Raw genomic sequence first — 17,127 nt, forward strand, 5'->3', positions numbered from 1 at the left:
TCCTCTGTTTTAAAAATGCTTACTGTTTTGAACCCTTGGATTCCACCTTGAACCTTGCCAATTCCAGGATTCTCAGACTGCTTCCCACCTAATCCCTCAACACAGCCTCCACCCAGGCATTTCCATTCACACTGACTAGCCAAACACACGTTCTGTGAATCATTCTAGTTTACCCCATCTTAATTCCCAGGTATTCTGGCTAACCCACAGCATTTCCCTCAAAAACCTATCTGAATCCCACAAAATGAAGGCTCTGCGGGAAGTTGGGTTATAATCTTAATCCTATTATTGCCTTACTGGGTAAATTTAGAAAAGTTCATTGTGCAAAGTGCCTTGAAATAATTGGTCACCTTTAATCCCAAGGTCTAATAAAAAAACATTTACTGTGTAACTGCTATCTGGGGGAGGGGGAGAGGCAGAGAGAGAAAGTGAATACAAGGCCAGTTATACTATTATATATGTGAACTACAAGCCCCCTAAAGAAACAGTCACTGTGGCTGGAGCAATTGGGGAAGGTTTGGTGGAGAAGGTGGGGGTTGGAGTTGAAATGATTGGATTGACCTAAGTATAGGAGGGCATTCTAGGGAAGGTGAAAAATGAAGTATTAAAGGTGGAAAAATAAGAAGATATTGCAAAGACATTAAGTAGTTTAGAATGGCTGGGACAGAGGATTTGTCTATGGAAACCACGGATACACAGTTTAAATGGTTGCTTAGAAAGGCAGTCTAGAGTTGAGAAGAGTACTAGACTTAAGAGCCATAAGACCCACTTACTACTATGATGACACCTTGGATACCCTCTCTGGATTTCAGTTTTCTAAGGTCTCTGAAAACTCTAAATTCTATTTTCCTATGATGCCAAATTGAGAACAGTCTCAAATTTTAAACTAAAAAGAAAATTCCCTGGAAAATTTGAAATTTTCAATGACTTACTTTTCTTACCTCCCAGTCTTTTCTCAGACACAGTGTATCTTCTCATTAATTATACTAATACAATATTCTAAAAGGTAAAAAATATATAGGATTACAACCACAAATAACTTACTAAAGAGGGAAAATTATCCTTTAATGGAATTGAAGACTTTCAAGACCAGAAGATAAGTAGAAAGTTTGAAATGGAAACACAAGATTCAAGAGAGATCTTGAAAAGGTCATCCAGAAGGGGCTGTACTATGATGAAGTGCTAATATTCTAATGGGGAAAAGAAACAAGTGTCTCTTCAGAATCTTAATGACTTTGAAAAGGCTACTGAGGAAGTGAAATAAGTGGGGAAAGGGGACTGTTCTATTCTGAAGGTTATAAGAAGGGAAATATGAGTGTAAAAGGAATCTACTAATACAGACAAGAGAAAAAAGGCAGTGTAACTTGCTATTTCTAATCATTAGGATACATAAAAACAATATACACATATAAAGAAAGGGGTAAGACAAGTTGGCATCTGATGAATTCCTTCTCAGAAACAAAGGAGGCTGAACAAATATTTGGGGGTAAAAATGCATTAAACTCAACAGGGAAATGCATTTAGTGGTGGGGAGAACAAAACAAACTTCCTGATCTTTAAGAGGGTATTAAAAAGAAAACTGAAATCTAAGGAGGTGATCATCAAATGGCTAAACAAACTGTGGCATATTAACGTAATGGAATATTAATGAGCCTTTAAAAAATAATGCAAGATTTCAGAAAATTGTAGGACAGATACGGGTGAGGTAAGCTTAACCAGGAGAGTTTATTCATAGATAACAATATTGTCAAGAAAAACAACTTTGAAAGACTTAAGATCTCTGATCAAAGAAATAACCAACCCTGTTTCCAGAAGATCTATGACAAAAAATGTTACCCAACTCCTGACAGAGAAGTATTAGACTCAAGATAGAGAAAAAGACAAATTTCGGGGCAGGGCCATTGTATAAACTCATATTAAAAGTTTGTTTTTTCCTTTGTCCTCTCATTTTTTTTAACAGAAGAGGAGTCTAGAGGATGGGAATCTTTATTTATACTGATGTCAAATTAAAGAGGGCCATTGTAACTTTTTTTTAACGCATAGAAAAGAACAAAGGAAATTTATAAAGTACAGTCAGTACAATTATGAAAGCAATATGTTGAATTTGCTAAAGTATTTTTAAGTAGTATGAAATATAAATTCATATTAAATCTTTCTTTGTATTCTATTGTATACATGGAAATGTTTTCTGGTATTTTAAGTTCAAATTTTTAAGAAAAAAAATTTTTAATCAGAAAAGTGGGGGAAGGGGAAGGAGGGGAGTTGGGATTTGGGCCTCAGCTAAAAGACTCACAATATTTGGATCTTGGCATTTTCTCTCTTTAGGGCTCAGTCTCCTCCTCTGTAAAAACTAGAAGGTTGGACTTTGATCTTTAAAGTCTCTTCCACCTCTAGATCCTATTACATAAATGGGAAACAGCACAGGTAAGAGAATAGTAGAGGCTGCCATCATCTCAAGAGTAGGGGAAGGAACCTCCTAGTGGTATCAAGACATGACCACAGTTTTTTTAAGATCCCAGGAAGTCTGATACCTGTGTAATGGACCCTACCCTAGACTGCAGACAGGAAGATACAATGTTAAGCATAAAAAACACTAATCTATCCCCAGGCCTAATGCCAGCAAAGTACTAATCTGGACTTTTCATGAGCCAAGGTAGTAAGGAAGGAGACTAGAGACTGGCTTTGAAAATGGGGGTTACATGGAAGTGGAACATTGCATATGTCAGGGTTTTTTCTAAATATGATTATGGTTTGCTTAAAAAAAATTCTTACCTTTTTTTTGGGGGTGGGGGGGAATATTCTTTGTTAAAAGGAATAGCTTTACTAAAAAGAAAGGCTTGGAGATGGGAAGTCCTAGGTTCAAATATGTCTTAGACACTTCCTAAGCTATGTGACCCTGGGCAAATCACTTAACCCTTATTGCCTAGCCCTTGCTATTGATTCTGTGACAGAAGGGTAATGTTTGGTTTCATTTGTTAATTATGAAAGAAATAATTTCAGAGGAACCTTGGAAGATTTCCACAAATTGCTGAAGAGTAAAGTGAGCATAACCAGAACAACTTATATAATAGCCAGTAATACCATAAAGGACAAACATCTCTGAAAGACTTGGGAACTCTGATCTATACTTGGAATCACAATTCCAAGGATATGCCATCCATCTCCTAACAGTGAGGTAAAGGACTCAGTGAAGATTAAGATATATTTTCTGGGTCGAGGCCAATCAATGCAGGAGTTTGTTTCACTTTCTCAGTAGAGATAGAGAGGTGGAGAGATAAGGTAGATCTTTATAAAAATCAAATTTAATTAAAAAAAAAGAATATGAGTGAGGGAAAATTGTCTAATAAAAAGGAAGGGCAATAAGGTATAATGAGGATAGCATTACATAAGGAATCAAAAGACATGAACTCTAGTTCTGGCTGTACCTGTCACTAGTTGATGCTAAACAAGTCAGTTTCCTCATTAAAATCAAAGTTTTTTTAAAAATTTAGAATCTCCTTCACAGAATTGTGAGGGGGAAAATAAACTTACTAATAGAAATTATATTATTACTTAATGATCTTATACTCTCCTACCTTTATTAAGATAGTGAGGTATAAGGTAAAAAGCAGTGGGTGAACTGGAGTCAGAGGAGCTGGGCAAGCAATAAACCTAATTTTTAGGCCCAATTTTCTCATCTATAAAGTAGGAAAGGGAGGAGAGAAGGGAAACATTTGACTAAATGTCCCTTCTATCTCTAAATCTTATGAAATGTTCATTTGTAATAGAAGGATAGGACTAATTAGCTTTCAAAGTATTCTTATACTAATTTAAAATAGCCATCTTCAACATGCTTGATCTAAAATAACTGAATCGGTAATGGAAACAAACAAATTATTGATAATGGAAAATTTTAATCATTTTTAGACTCATATTTCCATTTGTTAAAAGCTATTTGACTTACTAACAAAAGTCTCCCAAAAAAACAGAATTCTGAATAATCTTATGCATGCTTATTAGCAAATATGAAATCATTAAAGAGTTCATAAATAACTGATATAAATTTAACATCATTTAAAATTTTTAAATAATCTTTAAATCAGGGAAGCATGAGTTGTAAAATGTCAGAAAACAATTATTAAAAATTGTACCAACCTAATCTGGAAAAAAATTTTAATTAAAAACAATTTTAATAATCTTTAAATCATTGTGTTGAAAAGTCACAACTCAACTGTTCCAACTAAAAGATCAAGGGGACAAGGCTAGGGAAAAGTTCATAGAAAAAAATGCAGTTGTTGTGGTGACATGCAAGCTCGCTGAATCAATATCCAAAAGAACTGAAAATGGCTAACAGAATCATACTGTTTAAAATAAGGACAGGCTGATTAGACTATATCTAGAGCACTAATTTCTGTTCTGGGCACTACATTTTAGGAAGATTGTTGACAAATTTCAGTCCACCCAGAGAAATGAACAAGGATGGTGAGAGACTCAAAACAACATAATAAGATGGTCAGATAAAATAATGGAGTATTTTTAGTCAAGATAAGACTGAGGAAAGAGCATAACAACAGTTAACTATTTGAAGGATTGGTATATGAAGGTAAGAGAGAGAGGAGACAGGGATGAGGGGGAGACTCCTTGTAAAAAAGAGATTGATTTTTATTTTGTACTTGAATTTCTAGCATGGGGTCTCATACACAGCAGGGGTTTAATAAATACTTGTTGATTCACTGATTGATTGGCTTCAAAGGGCAGCATTATGACCAGTAGATGGAAGTCATAGAGAGGCTAATTATAGCTTAATATAAGGCAATACTTTCTTAAAATTAGAGTTGGTCAAAAGTGAAATGGTTTGCTTTGGGAGAAGTTTCCTGTCATTAGAGGTTTTCAAGCAGATGCTGGATAAGCATGTGTGTTATAAAGGAGGTTCCTGCTCAGATATGGACTAGAAAACTTTCAAAGTCCCTTCCAACTATGAGATTCAATGATTCTGAGAATACAGTTTGAACAATATATTGTAAATAATTATTAAATAACTATTATATTATATGCTAGGCAAAAAGAAGAATTCAATACAAGATATGACCATTTGTGAAAAACATACAGGTTCTTCCAAATATGAGAATAGACAAATGGCTAAGAATTTATGCCTAACATAAAATGTTTTAAACAACTGAATCTCTCTGAAAAATGTGTTTTTTCAGTGTTCTTTCAATTATTCTGATTATGTGTGAGTCAGTTAAGTGTTTATGGCAGTGGCCTCCTTCCTCTTCCTCTAAAAAATGCAACATCTGATAGCATTTTCTCTGGCAGACCCCTATGCCTGGAATACTCTTCCTCCTCATTTCTGGCTCCTGGCTTCCTTCAAATTCCAGCTAAAATCCCTTCTTAATTCTAGTGTCTTCCTTTTGTAGCTTATGTCCAATTTATCCAGAATAATAACTTCTTTTTACATATTTGTTTATGTGTTGTCTTCCCCATTAAACTGTGACCCTTTTTCTTTATAGGACCAGCACTGAGCATAAAGCCTGACACATTGCAGGTACTAAATAAATGTTTACTGACTAATATCTCTAATACATGCTAATCTCCCTTTCAGCAAAGAAAATATGTCTGACAAGCAGCAACCATATATATCAAGGGAAAAAAGATGAAATTCCTATTTGATTGATGATTAGATTCCTTTTTCTATTACTATTTAGGTATACTATACCCAAAGACAAAAATCTACCTGGCTCTCTAGTCTCAATTTTTAAATAAATATTTAGTGTTGTAACCACCAAATCTTCAAGAAATTTACAAGTCCCAAGAGTAATAGCAACTTGACTTATTCATGTTATTTTGTAATCATTAACCAGGATCAATGGTTTAATTAATAACATCATTCAAACCATGTGCTAGATAGGATAGCTTTTTTCTTTTTTTTCTATAGCCAAATAACACTTGAAAAACTAATATTCTAAGTATCCTCCAAATAACAGAAATAGCAGGCACATTTCACAAGGTTTCAAGATCTCAAAATTAAAAAATATACAAAATCAAAATACTAACTTGGCTACTTGTATCTGGTTAAAAAAAAACTTAATTGTTCACACACACATGCAACTTACCTGTTTGGAGATGGCCTAGAAGTGACAGTACACCCATGGAAATCCTTTTTATTCTTATGCAAAAAAGAGCTGCTGCCTTTATTTCCTACCCCCTTTATCCACTGGAAAACAAAACAGACAATATATGACAGAATTGAGAAGAAAAGAATAGAGTAATATGTTATTATGACACTCGAGATACTAAAAAAATATTCAATATACCTGGATAATAAAGATAGAAAAATGCAGAAAAAATTCATTTAGAACTTGGAAGTTCTTAAGAATGAAAAACAAGGTAGACAAATAAAATTTCTGGAATAACTAACTACATATCATTAATGAGAAAGAGAGTGTGGAACACTAGAAGCCAGAAACATCTGGTCCTGTTTCTAACACATATCAGCTGTGTGACAAAAGGAAAGCTGTGTAATCTGTGAGTCTGAGACAACTCTCCAAAAATGTAGGCAACTGACCATGTGAGTTGGTTGAAGAAATTTCCACACTAGCATTCCCTACATAAATGAAATTATGGGCCTGGATCTAAAAAAATTATTTCAGAAACAGATACTGAGGTTTCACTAAGATTACAAAGTGATGCATCATTTGTCAGCATCATACTGTTTTTTTTTTTTAAGTATATCTGTAATAACAGATACCACTCTAGAAAATGACAAAGAAATCTTCACATTCTCCTCATCTTATATTGGGGACTATACACTTTAGGACTCCAAAAGAAGTTGAGGACGAGGAAGAAAGAAATGGAGAGAAAGAAAATAAATACTCATTAAGTTTTTTAATAAAAGTTTAATTTTTTTAAATGTAGAGATCTTGGAAAATCCAAAAAGAGTAATAAAAATCTTTATACTTAAACACCCTCTGATCTCCTCAACTTGATTAATAACCCATCCTTATCTGTGCTATATTGTCTTCTGTGATCTTTTCCTTATGTCTTCTCATAGCTTTTTCATATTTACATAAACAACCAGCTCTGCTATAACATGACAAATGCATTTCTAAAAAACATACCACTAAGCAAAATTGTGCAACAAAAACCATAAGGCTTATGAAAATGGTGTTAGAGAAAATAACACTCAAAAACTTCATCAGTGGCATCAAAAGATAAGAACCTAGTAAAAACAGAACCGTTTTATATATATTAAATCATTAAGAAACACAAATTATTCTAATAAACATTATAATACAAAAATAAGTATGTCTTAAAGACAAGCACTGCAGATAGACAATGATTTGGGCCCAGAACTGGAAAAATATTATAGACTGCATTGCATTTGGAAAATTCCTCAGTGGTTTTAATGATCCCAAGCTTCTCTCCATAACAAAGGCTCAATAAATATTGGAAGCTGCTGCTTGGCCTGCACCATTGTTCCCACTAGTTGTCCTGGCAATCATCAGACAAGGCCTTCCTGCCCTGCCTTACCCATGGAAGAAGAAAGTGTGGGTTAGAAGGGAGCAGCACATGGCTAAGTGTGAGAACAGCCTCTCCCAATAGTTGCTAGTAAACCAGAATATATACTATACTGGATGTGTTTGGGATGCTGAATGAATGTTTTGGTTTTTTTTTAATATATAGTTGAGTTCACAGATGTGAAAGAATTGCAAACTACAGCCTTGTAGGATAAGACACAGTGAACTGCCACGGCTGGTACATGTTAAAGGTACATGCACATATATTTTATATGTTCTAATGCTGCTCCATTTCTGAATTCTCATAGGTGAAATCATGCATGAGCAAACTCAAAAGTTGACTTATGTTCTAACTGTCCCTAGTATATAAATCACATTGGAACACTGTATTTTCAAAACAAGTGTTATAAGAAAACCGACTGTATTTGCATGTGCACAAGACCTTCCTCTAGTATCTTTTGATTCTTCCTCTTCCTCTTGGTCCCTTTCAAAGATATTTGTGAGACACTCAGGTTACTTGTTATCTCTTTCTCTACCACTTGACCAGCATGGCTCCCTTTCCTCAATAATATCCCTGGCTTCATGACTCATAAATAAGTCATCAATGAAATATGCTACAATCTATGTATGCCCAGTAGGCACTTTTTTGTTGTCTTTGAGTTCCCTCATAAATCTGATTCTTCAGAGACTATCCTGGTCCAAAACTCATAGTCATATTGAATTTCCAGGAGAAAATTTATTTTTAAAATATAGGTCTTTGTGATGGAAAGAAGTTTGGCATCACTAAACTCATTAAGAAGTTTCCCAAATGCAATCCAGCCCATACACTTCTTTCAGTTCTGGGCCCAAACCATTGTCCATTTGCAGTGCTAGTCATAAATATACTTATTTTTGTATGACTCAATAGACAGGCCATCCTACTTCATGTTATAGTATAGAAAACAGGCACTTTAAATCTAATTAGTTTTCCCTGTAAGGACTGTTAAGCCTATCTCTCTTTTTTTTTAAATCCTTACCTTCCATTTTAGAATTAATACTATGTATTGGTTCTAAGGCAGAAGAGTAAGAGTTAGGCAATGGGGGTTAAGTGACGTGTGACAGAGACATGGAGAGAGACGGTCACATAGCTAGGAGGTGTCTGAGGCCAAATTTGAACTCAGGACCTCCCATCTCTAGGCTTGTCTCTCAATTCACTGAGTCATCCAGTTGCCCCCTAGACCTATCTCTTTTGAGTATTCCTAAATTTCAATAAGTGGGCCTTATAATGTTTGAGACCTTGATATGGTCTATATGTATCATCCACAAACAAAAAAATCTTGGGAGAACTCATCCTCTATGAGGAGTTTCTCTTTCATTTGGAACTTATTTAGGACATAGTCTAAGACAGAGGGGAAACACTTCTGAAGATTTGATGGATATGATTAATCACAGGATTGGTGAAAAAAAGTTAGCTCTGTGATTTTTAAAGGAATCTCATATCATCTTACATATACAGAGACACTACCTACTAGGATACTTAAGACTACATCCTGGTCTAATGAAATCAAAAGCATTTTTGTAAGTAACAACATAGCAGGACATATAAATGTCTATATATACATATATACACACAGATGAAGAACATTTTAAAAATTTTATAAAGTGATCATCTTTCAAAGCTTTCAAGATTTTCTTGCTTCCAATAGGTATTTTTACTGTGTGTGTTTAGTCTGGTCCATACTTCCCAACTGAATCTTCAATGCTCTACTACTTCTTTGTACAGCACAGCAGAGAATGTGAATTTAGGGTATAAATGCGGTAGTTCCTGTCTCAGGTAACAAAAAAAGATCATTACTGAAACAGTTCGCTATTTGCTCTTTTCTTGACAGTCTCATCTATAAATTATCTTGAGATGATAAAACTCAGCTGAATCTCATGTCAATCTTGTTTTCACTTCTGCTTTTTGCTATTTTATAAATCTTTTCATAATCTTCTATCATTTCCTCTGTAATGTTTTACAAATGAGGCTGCATGATAAACCAAAAGTTATTATTTTTCTCTATTAGATAAAGAGAAAGAATTTGTTGGTAGATGAGGTTTCTAGGGATTTGAGGAGGGATTTTTTGTTTTGTTTTGGTGACTCTTTCCCAGTTGGTTAATAAAAGTTTAACCAAAGTCAATATTTTCACCTTTTCCCATTTCCCATCACCTTGTTTTAACAGGTCAGTTAAAAGTTGTTACTAAATAAGAGAACACAACACTGCAAACAATTTTCTTCCAGTTTGATGCTGATTTTGACCTCCACTCTAAATAGCGGAGTCTAATATGTCAAAATAAATTTGACAACATACAGAGAGATGATTCCAATATTATTCCCACATTGAAATTGTTTCCTGATGAGATGTCATCAGGTTTATTCCTTGCGATGTTGTTCGCTGCTTTTCATGTCTGGCATCTTTACTCGTTTCTCAAAGAAACTATCCATGACAAAGAAATGAAAGGCTTATGAGTTGTTTCACAAGTCTTTGATCTTTTTTATTTGTCAAACCTGAAGCATATTTTCCAACATATTACTTACTCCTTTATGCCAGCATTCATAATACCATATATGTTGACTTGGTTTGAAAATTCTTGTCAAGTTCATCATAGGAAGACTCTCCCTATTTCCCATACTTTATGATAAATATAGATAAGAATCAACTATTTTTCTGGTCATTTTGCTTAATCTTGTCATAATATTACCAAAAAAAAAATTTCCTGTTGCCTTCTGATGCAGAATGAAACCAACTCTACCAACTCCTTTGTTTGCTTTTCCAAGGAGAAGCTGTAAGAAACTTTCCATCTAGCTGCACATTACTTTTCTTTTCTTATTTAGCTTATTGTCAGTAACAGCAATAGTGATACTCCTCCTGTCCTCTGCAAAATTCTTTTGTATCCATCCTGCTTATATAACTAAAACCTATACAACAATGCTAGAATATCTGCTTGGGGCCCACTGGTATTTGAATGCATGGGTCTTTGCTGATTATTAAATAATCTGGTTATTTTTTTAAAGGCTTACAATATCAATTCTTATAATAGCATGTCAATTCATTGCTCTTTGAACAAAAATATCATGCTTTCTGTAACCATTAATGTTTAGCAATCATCTAACAACATGATTCTTAACATCAGCTATCCTTTTTTTATCACTATCATTCACTGGAGAAGTCAAAGGGATTTACCAAGTATTAAGGCTTATTTTGCATTTTTCTTCTTTTCATGGATTATCAAGAGCAAAGAACCAACCTACTGGTATTATGTTCTCCAAACTTAACTGTGCTAGTCATTCGCAGACTTGGTCCAGGCCTTTCCAGAATGATTTGAACTTCCAGAGCTTATACTTAATCAGATACCCTTTGAGTCTAAGGCTACCTTAATACTTCAATGAAGCATAAAAGTAGAACTATGTATTAGGAATTATTAAGAAGTCTAGAAAAATTAATGTAGGAACTTAAAGGGACTGGTTTTATGAGTTGTAAGAGATTATAATTGCTCTACAGAAGTTTGTAGACCTGTCACAGAGCTAAATTATAATTTTTGGAGTTATATGATAGTTTTTCTTTGAAGGCAATGAGTTACTGTGAGAACTGTCTACTATATATTTTCTATAATGCCAATAGTATACTTTATTCAAGGTGATTTGCTAAGAACTATAATTTACAACAATGTATTTTATTAAAGCTCAAACAGGGGAAATAAGAAAATACAAAATACAAAAAGAAAGATATTAGCTACATCCAGCCTCCTCTGTTTGGAGCCCTATTCCTTCTTAGTTATATTTCCATAATTAAACAGCACAGATTAGTATAGAATCAGCATTCACTAATCGGGTAGGTAGGACAGGGAGAAAACTAGAGAAGGATGAGTAAATTGTAAAGTATCTCAGACCATAAGAGACTCTGGTGGCAGACAGGTGTTTGAATATGTGCGAATCACAGAAACTTTAGTTGAATTTATTTCAGAAGGCCTAAGTTCAAATCTGGCCCATGACTACATCTAGAATGGGGAGTCACTGCACTTTCTCTAAGGTGATAGAGCTAAGAGGTGACACCAGCCTGAGTATGGGACTTAATTTGACCAAAGCAAGCAAGGCTTCTGGTTCTAGTACTTGACCTTCCCTCCTGTCACACTCATGTCTAAGCATGAATTAATTATCATCCCGTAGCTCTCCTGCTTCCTGTGGCTAAAATTCCTTGAGGAAGCCATCACTAAAAGATGCCTCTACTTCTTTTCTTCCTTCTCTACAGAATAGTTTTCAACCTCATCATTCAACTGACACTGCCCTCTCCAAAGTTATTAATGATCTTTCAACTGTTAAATCTTTTGGCCTTTTCTCAATCCTTTGACACTGTTGATCATCCTCTTCTCAATACTCCCTAGGTTTTCAGGAGTCTCTCCTGATTTTCCTCCTTCCTCTCTGATGGTTCCTTAGTCTCCTTTAATGATTTGCAGATCACATTTTTCCTCCCTCTATACTTTTTCACCTGGTGATCTTATTATCTGTTTAATGATAGTTCTCAAATCTACTTCTACAGCCTCAGGGTCTCTAATGACCTCCAATCTTGCATCTTCAACCACCTTTTAGACATCTCAAATTGGGCATCTCATAGATATCTTAAACTCACTATGTCCAAAACCAAATTTGTCCCCCCAAATCTTCTCCTCTTCCTAACATCTCTATTACTATCAATGGCACCACTATCTTCCCAATCACCCAGCCTTGCAACCTACATATCCTCCTTGACTACTTATTCTCTCTTTCACCCTCTCTTACATCCAACCTGTTGCCATGACCTATTTCATTTTTGCAGTTATCTCTAAAACATGCCCCTCTGATGCTGCACTCTGGTGTAGGTCTCCATCACTCCAAGCCTGAGCAATTGAAATAGCCCACTAGTCAGTCTCTCTGTCACAAGTCTCTCCCCACTCCAACCCATCCTCAACTCAACCACCAAAGTAATTTTTCTAAAGCTAAGTAAAACCATGTTATACCCTCCTCCTTCACGCAATAAACTCCAATGACTTCCTATCACCTCCAGTATCATATACTAAATCCTCTTTTTGGAATTCAAAGCTTTAATACCCTACCTAACTTTCCAGTCTTCTAAAACTTTATAACTGTTCCGAAATTCCTTTTAGATCCTGTGACACTGGCTACCTTGCTGTTCCTCACATAAGATACTCTATATCCTAACTTCAGGAATTTTCACCTGCTTTCCCCCATCCCTGAAATGTTCTTCCTCTTCCTCTCTACATCTCAACTTCCCTGGTTTCCTTCAAGTTCCAGCTTAAATCTCAGCTTTCACAGGAAGTATTTTCAAATCTCCCTTAATTCCAGACCCTTACTTCTATTAATTTTCGCCTCCTCATCCTGTTTTTAGTTTGTTTGTACATGGTCGTCTGTATGGTTCCTCCTCCATTCGACTGTAAGCTCCTTAATATCAGGGATTGTCTTTTTTGCCTTTCTTTGAATTTCCAGAGCTTAGCACAGTCCCTGGCACATAGTAGATGTTTAGGAATGTTTACTGTCTGACTGAGTGTCAGGAAGGAAATAGGGGCTTCTTGATTCTGTTCCTACTTTTTTCTTGTCTCGCAGCTAAGAAAGCAGTAGGAGTTGAGTCTGATAGTTCTGTTCCTTATTTTGCTCATCTTTCTTGCTCATGTGAAGGGAGCTGAAGGCTAGAGGATTAACTCCTTCTCTTCAGTCTTCCCAATGGACCACTGAGGGGGGGAACAGACTAGCCACCCTACTCCTACCTCTGATCAATGTTGAGGAAGCAAGAACCTTCTGTCCCACTCCAGAACTCCTAACCTCTTTCCTGGCTTTGCCTGCTAACTTGTATCTGCTCCTAAAAGACACCTTGCAAATGAACTTTTGAAACATGATCCAATTACAAGTTGGAAACTTTCTATAAATATAACAATGATTAATACTGGAACTACGGATATACTAACCACCTTATATAGTCAAATCTTAGTGGCCCAGTATCTTCCCTCCCAGTTAAAATGATTTCCTACATGCAATAATTACACCACATGCATAATTACTTTCTTCCAGAAGCAATTATTATAGCATGGAAGATGGTTTTTTGTTTGTTTTTATTGAAAGATTAAGACATGAGAACAAAAATAAAACTCTAGAAATATGGTTATTAAATCCAAAGACAAGCAGCTAAATAATTTCATAATGGGTTTCAAGTGAAGATTCTATCTAAGTAATAAATTAAAACAAATAATGCTGATGATAAATTTTTTGTTTGAAGAAGTCAGATGAGTAATTGATCAAAAATTATATGATGGCAAAAGAAGAAGGTCTTTTTGACTAGGAAATTTCTGATACTGGCTAAAAGAATCAGAGAATCTCAGACTTGAAAGGCAAATCATCTCAAAAGTCATCTATCTAGTCAATTCCATTTCTGAATTAGGATCTTCTCTACAAAATAGCCAAGCAGTCACTGCATTTCTGATTGAAGATTTCCAAAAGAGGGAAACTCATTACCTCTTAAAATAGACTTTTCCACTTTTGGATAACTATAGTCATTATCTAGTTTTTCCTTATATCAGTCTAAATTTTTCTTTTTCTGACATCCACCCAATGTTTCTAATTCTGCCCTCAAGAACCAAGCAGTAATCTAATCCCTCTTCCACATCACTGACAAATACTTGAAAATAGCAATCATATTCCCCTCCTTTTGTCTTCTGTCTTTACCCCAGTTTCTTCAATCAATCTTTAAGTGGAAAGATCTCAAGGCCTACAGAAGTGAAGACAATATAAAAAAAAAACAAAAGAAAACTAAAAAAAAAGATAATTGCTCAGGATGAAGTGAAATCAAAAAAGCGCTCCAGGTCATTCTCTATTCTGGCTGACCTCCTCTGGATGCTTATCAATTTGTCAATGTCCTTCCTAGGATGTGTCACCTGGTTGGAACTGAACATCATATTTCAATGTGGTCTGACTAGGACATACTGCAACAGAACTATTGCTTCCCTAGTTCTGAATACCATGTTACTTTCAATATAGTCTAAAGCTGCAAGGGGGCAGCTGGGTAGTTCAGTGGATTGAGAGCCAGGCCTAGAGACAGGAGGTCCTGGGTTCAAATCTGGTCTCTGACATTTCCCAGCTATGTGACCCTGAGCAACTTGCTTAACCCCCATTGCCTAGCCCTTACCACTCTTCTGCCTTGGAACCAATATAGAGTATTAATTCTAAGATGGGAGGTAAAGTTTAAAAAAAAAATGCACTAGTTTTTTTGCTCGCTACACACTGTTGATTCATAAAACCCCAAGAGAGTTTTCAGATAAACTGCTACCTAGCTATACCATTCCCCATCTTGTACTTCTGAAGTTGATTATTTTTGAACTCACGTGCAAGACTTTATTTTTATCCCTATTCAATTTCATATTATTATTATTAGACTCAACATTCTAGCCTGTTGAAATCTTCCTGGATCTTGGTTCTGTAATTCACTGTTTTAACTATCTCTCCCTCAATGAAAAAAGGAACACAGTGTTTGAAGTGTCTTACTTTCCTAAACCGAAAAATCTTTTAGAAATATCTATGTCATTCTTTAAAAAAAACAATACAGAAAAATCTTAACACAAAACAAAAAGTGAAACTGACTCTAATTTACTTTAAATTGTACACGTGGCCTATTTAAAACTGATTTATAAAGTATTTTATATTATGCAATTATGTCCAAATTATGCAAAATAAGATACACGTGAAGATAGAACAAGAATAAGTCAGCATCTTAGAACATAGCAAGAATCACTAAGTTTAAAACTGCAAATGAATAACTAGAAAAAAACAAGGGGCAAAACAGAAAAATTAAAATGGTTTTAATAAAGTTTTTATACACTTTTTAAAATGTACACATAAAAGAAAGTAGTTTTCATTTACCCCCTGCAAAGGGTGGTCCCATCTGTCTGAGCTTCTGAATCTTGACTGAGGTGCCTGAACTTGAATATCTTCTGGCTTTGACTTTGATTTCTTTGGTATGCGAAACTAGAAAGAAAAAGTCATCTTTTTAATATTAATCCAAGTACTTAGATTCAATGACAGGCATTCCATTTTCTCTGAATGATAAACAAAAGGAGCAACTATGGAGGAGGCATGCATGCAAGATAGTTTTTGAGGGGCTGCACACCTCATTTAAAGAACTTCTGTAAGCACTATTTCCCTAAGTATGACACAGTCTCATAGAATTATGTGAAACAGCCAGTTATCTCCATGAGAATCACACAGATCAACACAAACAAATGCAAGACTTGAAAGATAAACTAGAAGTAACAGAGAAAACTCTAAAAGATAAGGAGATAGAGGAAATCAAGAAACTCAACTCGGTTAGGACTTACACAAAATCTAGTTACACAAAACCAAAACCAGTGCAGAGAGAAACTAGAGACTTCCCAGCTGTGTGACCCTGGGCAAGTCACTTGACCCCCATTGCCTAGCCCTTACCACTCTTCTGCCTTGGAGCCAATATTGGCTCCAAGACGGAAGGTAAGGGTTAAAAAAAAAGAGAGAGAGAGAGAAACTAGAGAGACTAGGCAATGCTTCTTCTGCCACAAGAGAGGTCACTTGATAAAAAAATTGTTTTTTGAAGAAGAAATATAAAGTCAATGACAAGACTACACAACATATACAAAAAAACAGAATTCCTCTTGCTGTTCTCATTGCAAACTAAAATCCACTAAGCAAGCAAATGATTTGCAAGAGATGCAAAAAGCCATTAACTCTGGAGCTAAACCTAAGTACTCAGACATGGTTAGGAAAGAATTATGAGGCCAGGCCTATAAGGTATATAGTGTGGTACATGAAGATGGAAGAGATAGTGAAAAAGAGGTTGCAGTTAAAAATAATAGAAAAAAGTTGGGAAATGGTGAAAATTCAGTGCAAGAAAGTGAATCTGTGAGTGATAGTACATGTAATAAATCAAGAGAAAGGCAGAGACAAAGAAAAGAAATTGATGAAGAAATTAAGGAAATAACATCTCAAATAGCAAATGAGATGAGAGATTTAGGAAAAAAAAAGCTGTACAGTATCCACACAAGAAAAAGAGTACAAATGAAATCAAATTATTATTAGAGAACTTTCTTCTAAGACAGTTTTTCTAAGTGGCAGAGGGGAATCTAGCCAAATAATTTATGTGGGATAAACAACAGCTATGATTTAGATTCATGTTCCAATGTAGTAGAGGATATTGTACATTCAACCTCATGTGAAGACATAGGAAATGACTCAAATCAAAAAAAATTAACTGAGCCACATATGCAGCTGGCTGAGGGTAGCAAAGGAATGAACAATGATTTAGTTACTGTACACATCTTAGCTACAAATTCAGAAACATATGTATGCACTAATGTGGGACAGAATGAAGGCACACATCTTACTGATGATGCAGGGAAAAATGCTGTAATAAACTTATTCCCAGAAAATAATAACATAGAGGAAAAGATTCTTATCTCTACACAGTCAAAAGAGAGTGAAAATGAGCATAAACCTCAGACTGGTGATGGAGTAGGATCTATGATTATTAACAGCATTGAAAATCTACGAGAAGAAACTAACCCCATGCCATCAAGTTTACCAATTCAAAATGAAAATCTA

The 17,127-nt window shown here is 35.1% G+C and overlaps 1 protein-coding gene and 1 long non-coding RNA gene across 10 annotated transcripts in view; one reads left to right on the forward strand and one right to left on the reverse strand.

Annotated features, from left to right (window-relative positions):
• The window catches only part of SENP7 (SUMO specific peptidase 7), a 195,086-nt gene that overhangs the window by 145,880 nt on the left and 32,079 nt on the right, over positions 1–17,127 (reverse strand). For 6 of the 8 annotated variants that reach the window (XM_056793414.1, XM_056793411.1, XM_016433431.2 and 3 more), the window contains exons 3-4: positions 15,418–15,522; positions 6,093–6,193 (exon numbers count right to left, since the gene is read on the reverse strand). In XM_056793414.1, the coding sequence (XP_056649392.1) occupies positions 6,093–6,193; positions 15,418–15,522 (206 nt within the window). Of the gene's footprint in view, positions 1–6,092; positions 6,194–15,417; positions 15,523–17,127 lie in introns of those variants that run through there. The other 2 variants (XM_056793413.1, XM_056793412.1) reach the window with 1 other exon arrangement.
• The window catches only part of LOC103098964 (uncharacterized), a 47,410-nt gene that overhangs the window by 22,904 nt on the left and 7,379 nt on the right, over positions 1–17,127 (forward strand). For both annotated transcript variants that reach the window (XR_008911094.1, XR_467095.3), the window contains exon 3: positions 5,490–5,524. This is a non-coding gene — a long non-coding RNA (uncharacterized LOC103098964). The remainder of the gene's footprint in view (positions 1–5,489; positions 5,525–17,127) is intronic.

The sequence above is a fragment of the Monodelphis domestica genome, chromosome 4 (genome assembly GCF_027887165.1).
Source record: "Monodelphis domestica isolate mMonDom1 chromosome 4, mMonDom1.pri, whole genome shotgun sequence".
Classification (NCBI taxonomy): domain Eukaryota; kingdom Metazoa; phylum Chordata; class Mammalia; order Didelphimorphia; family Didelphidae; genus Monodelphis; species Monodelphis domestica.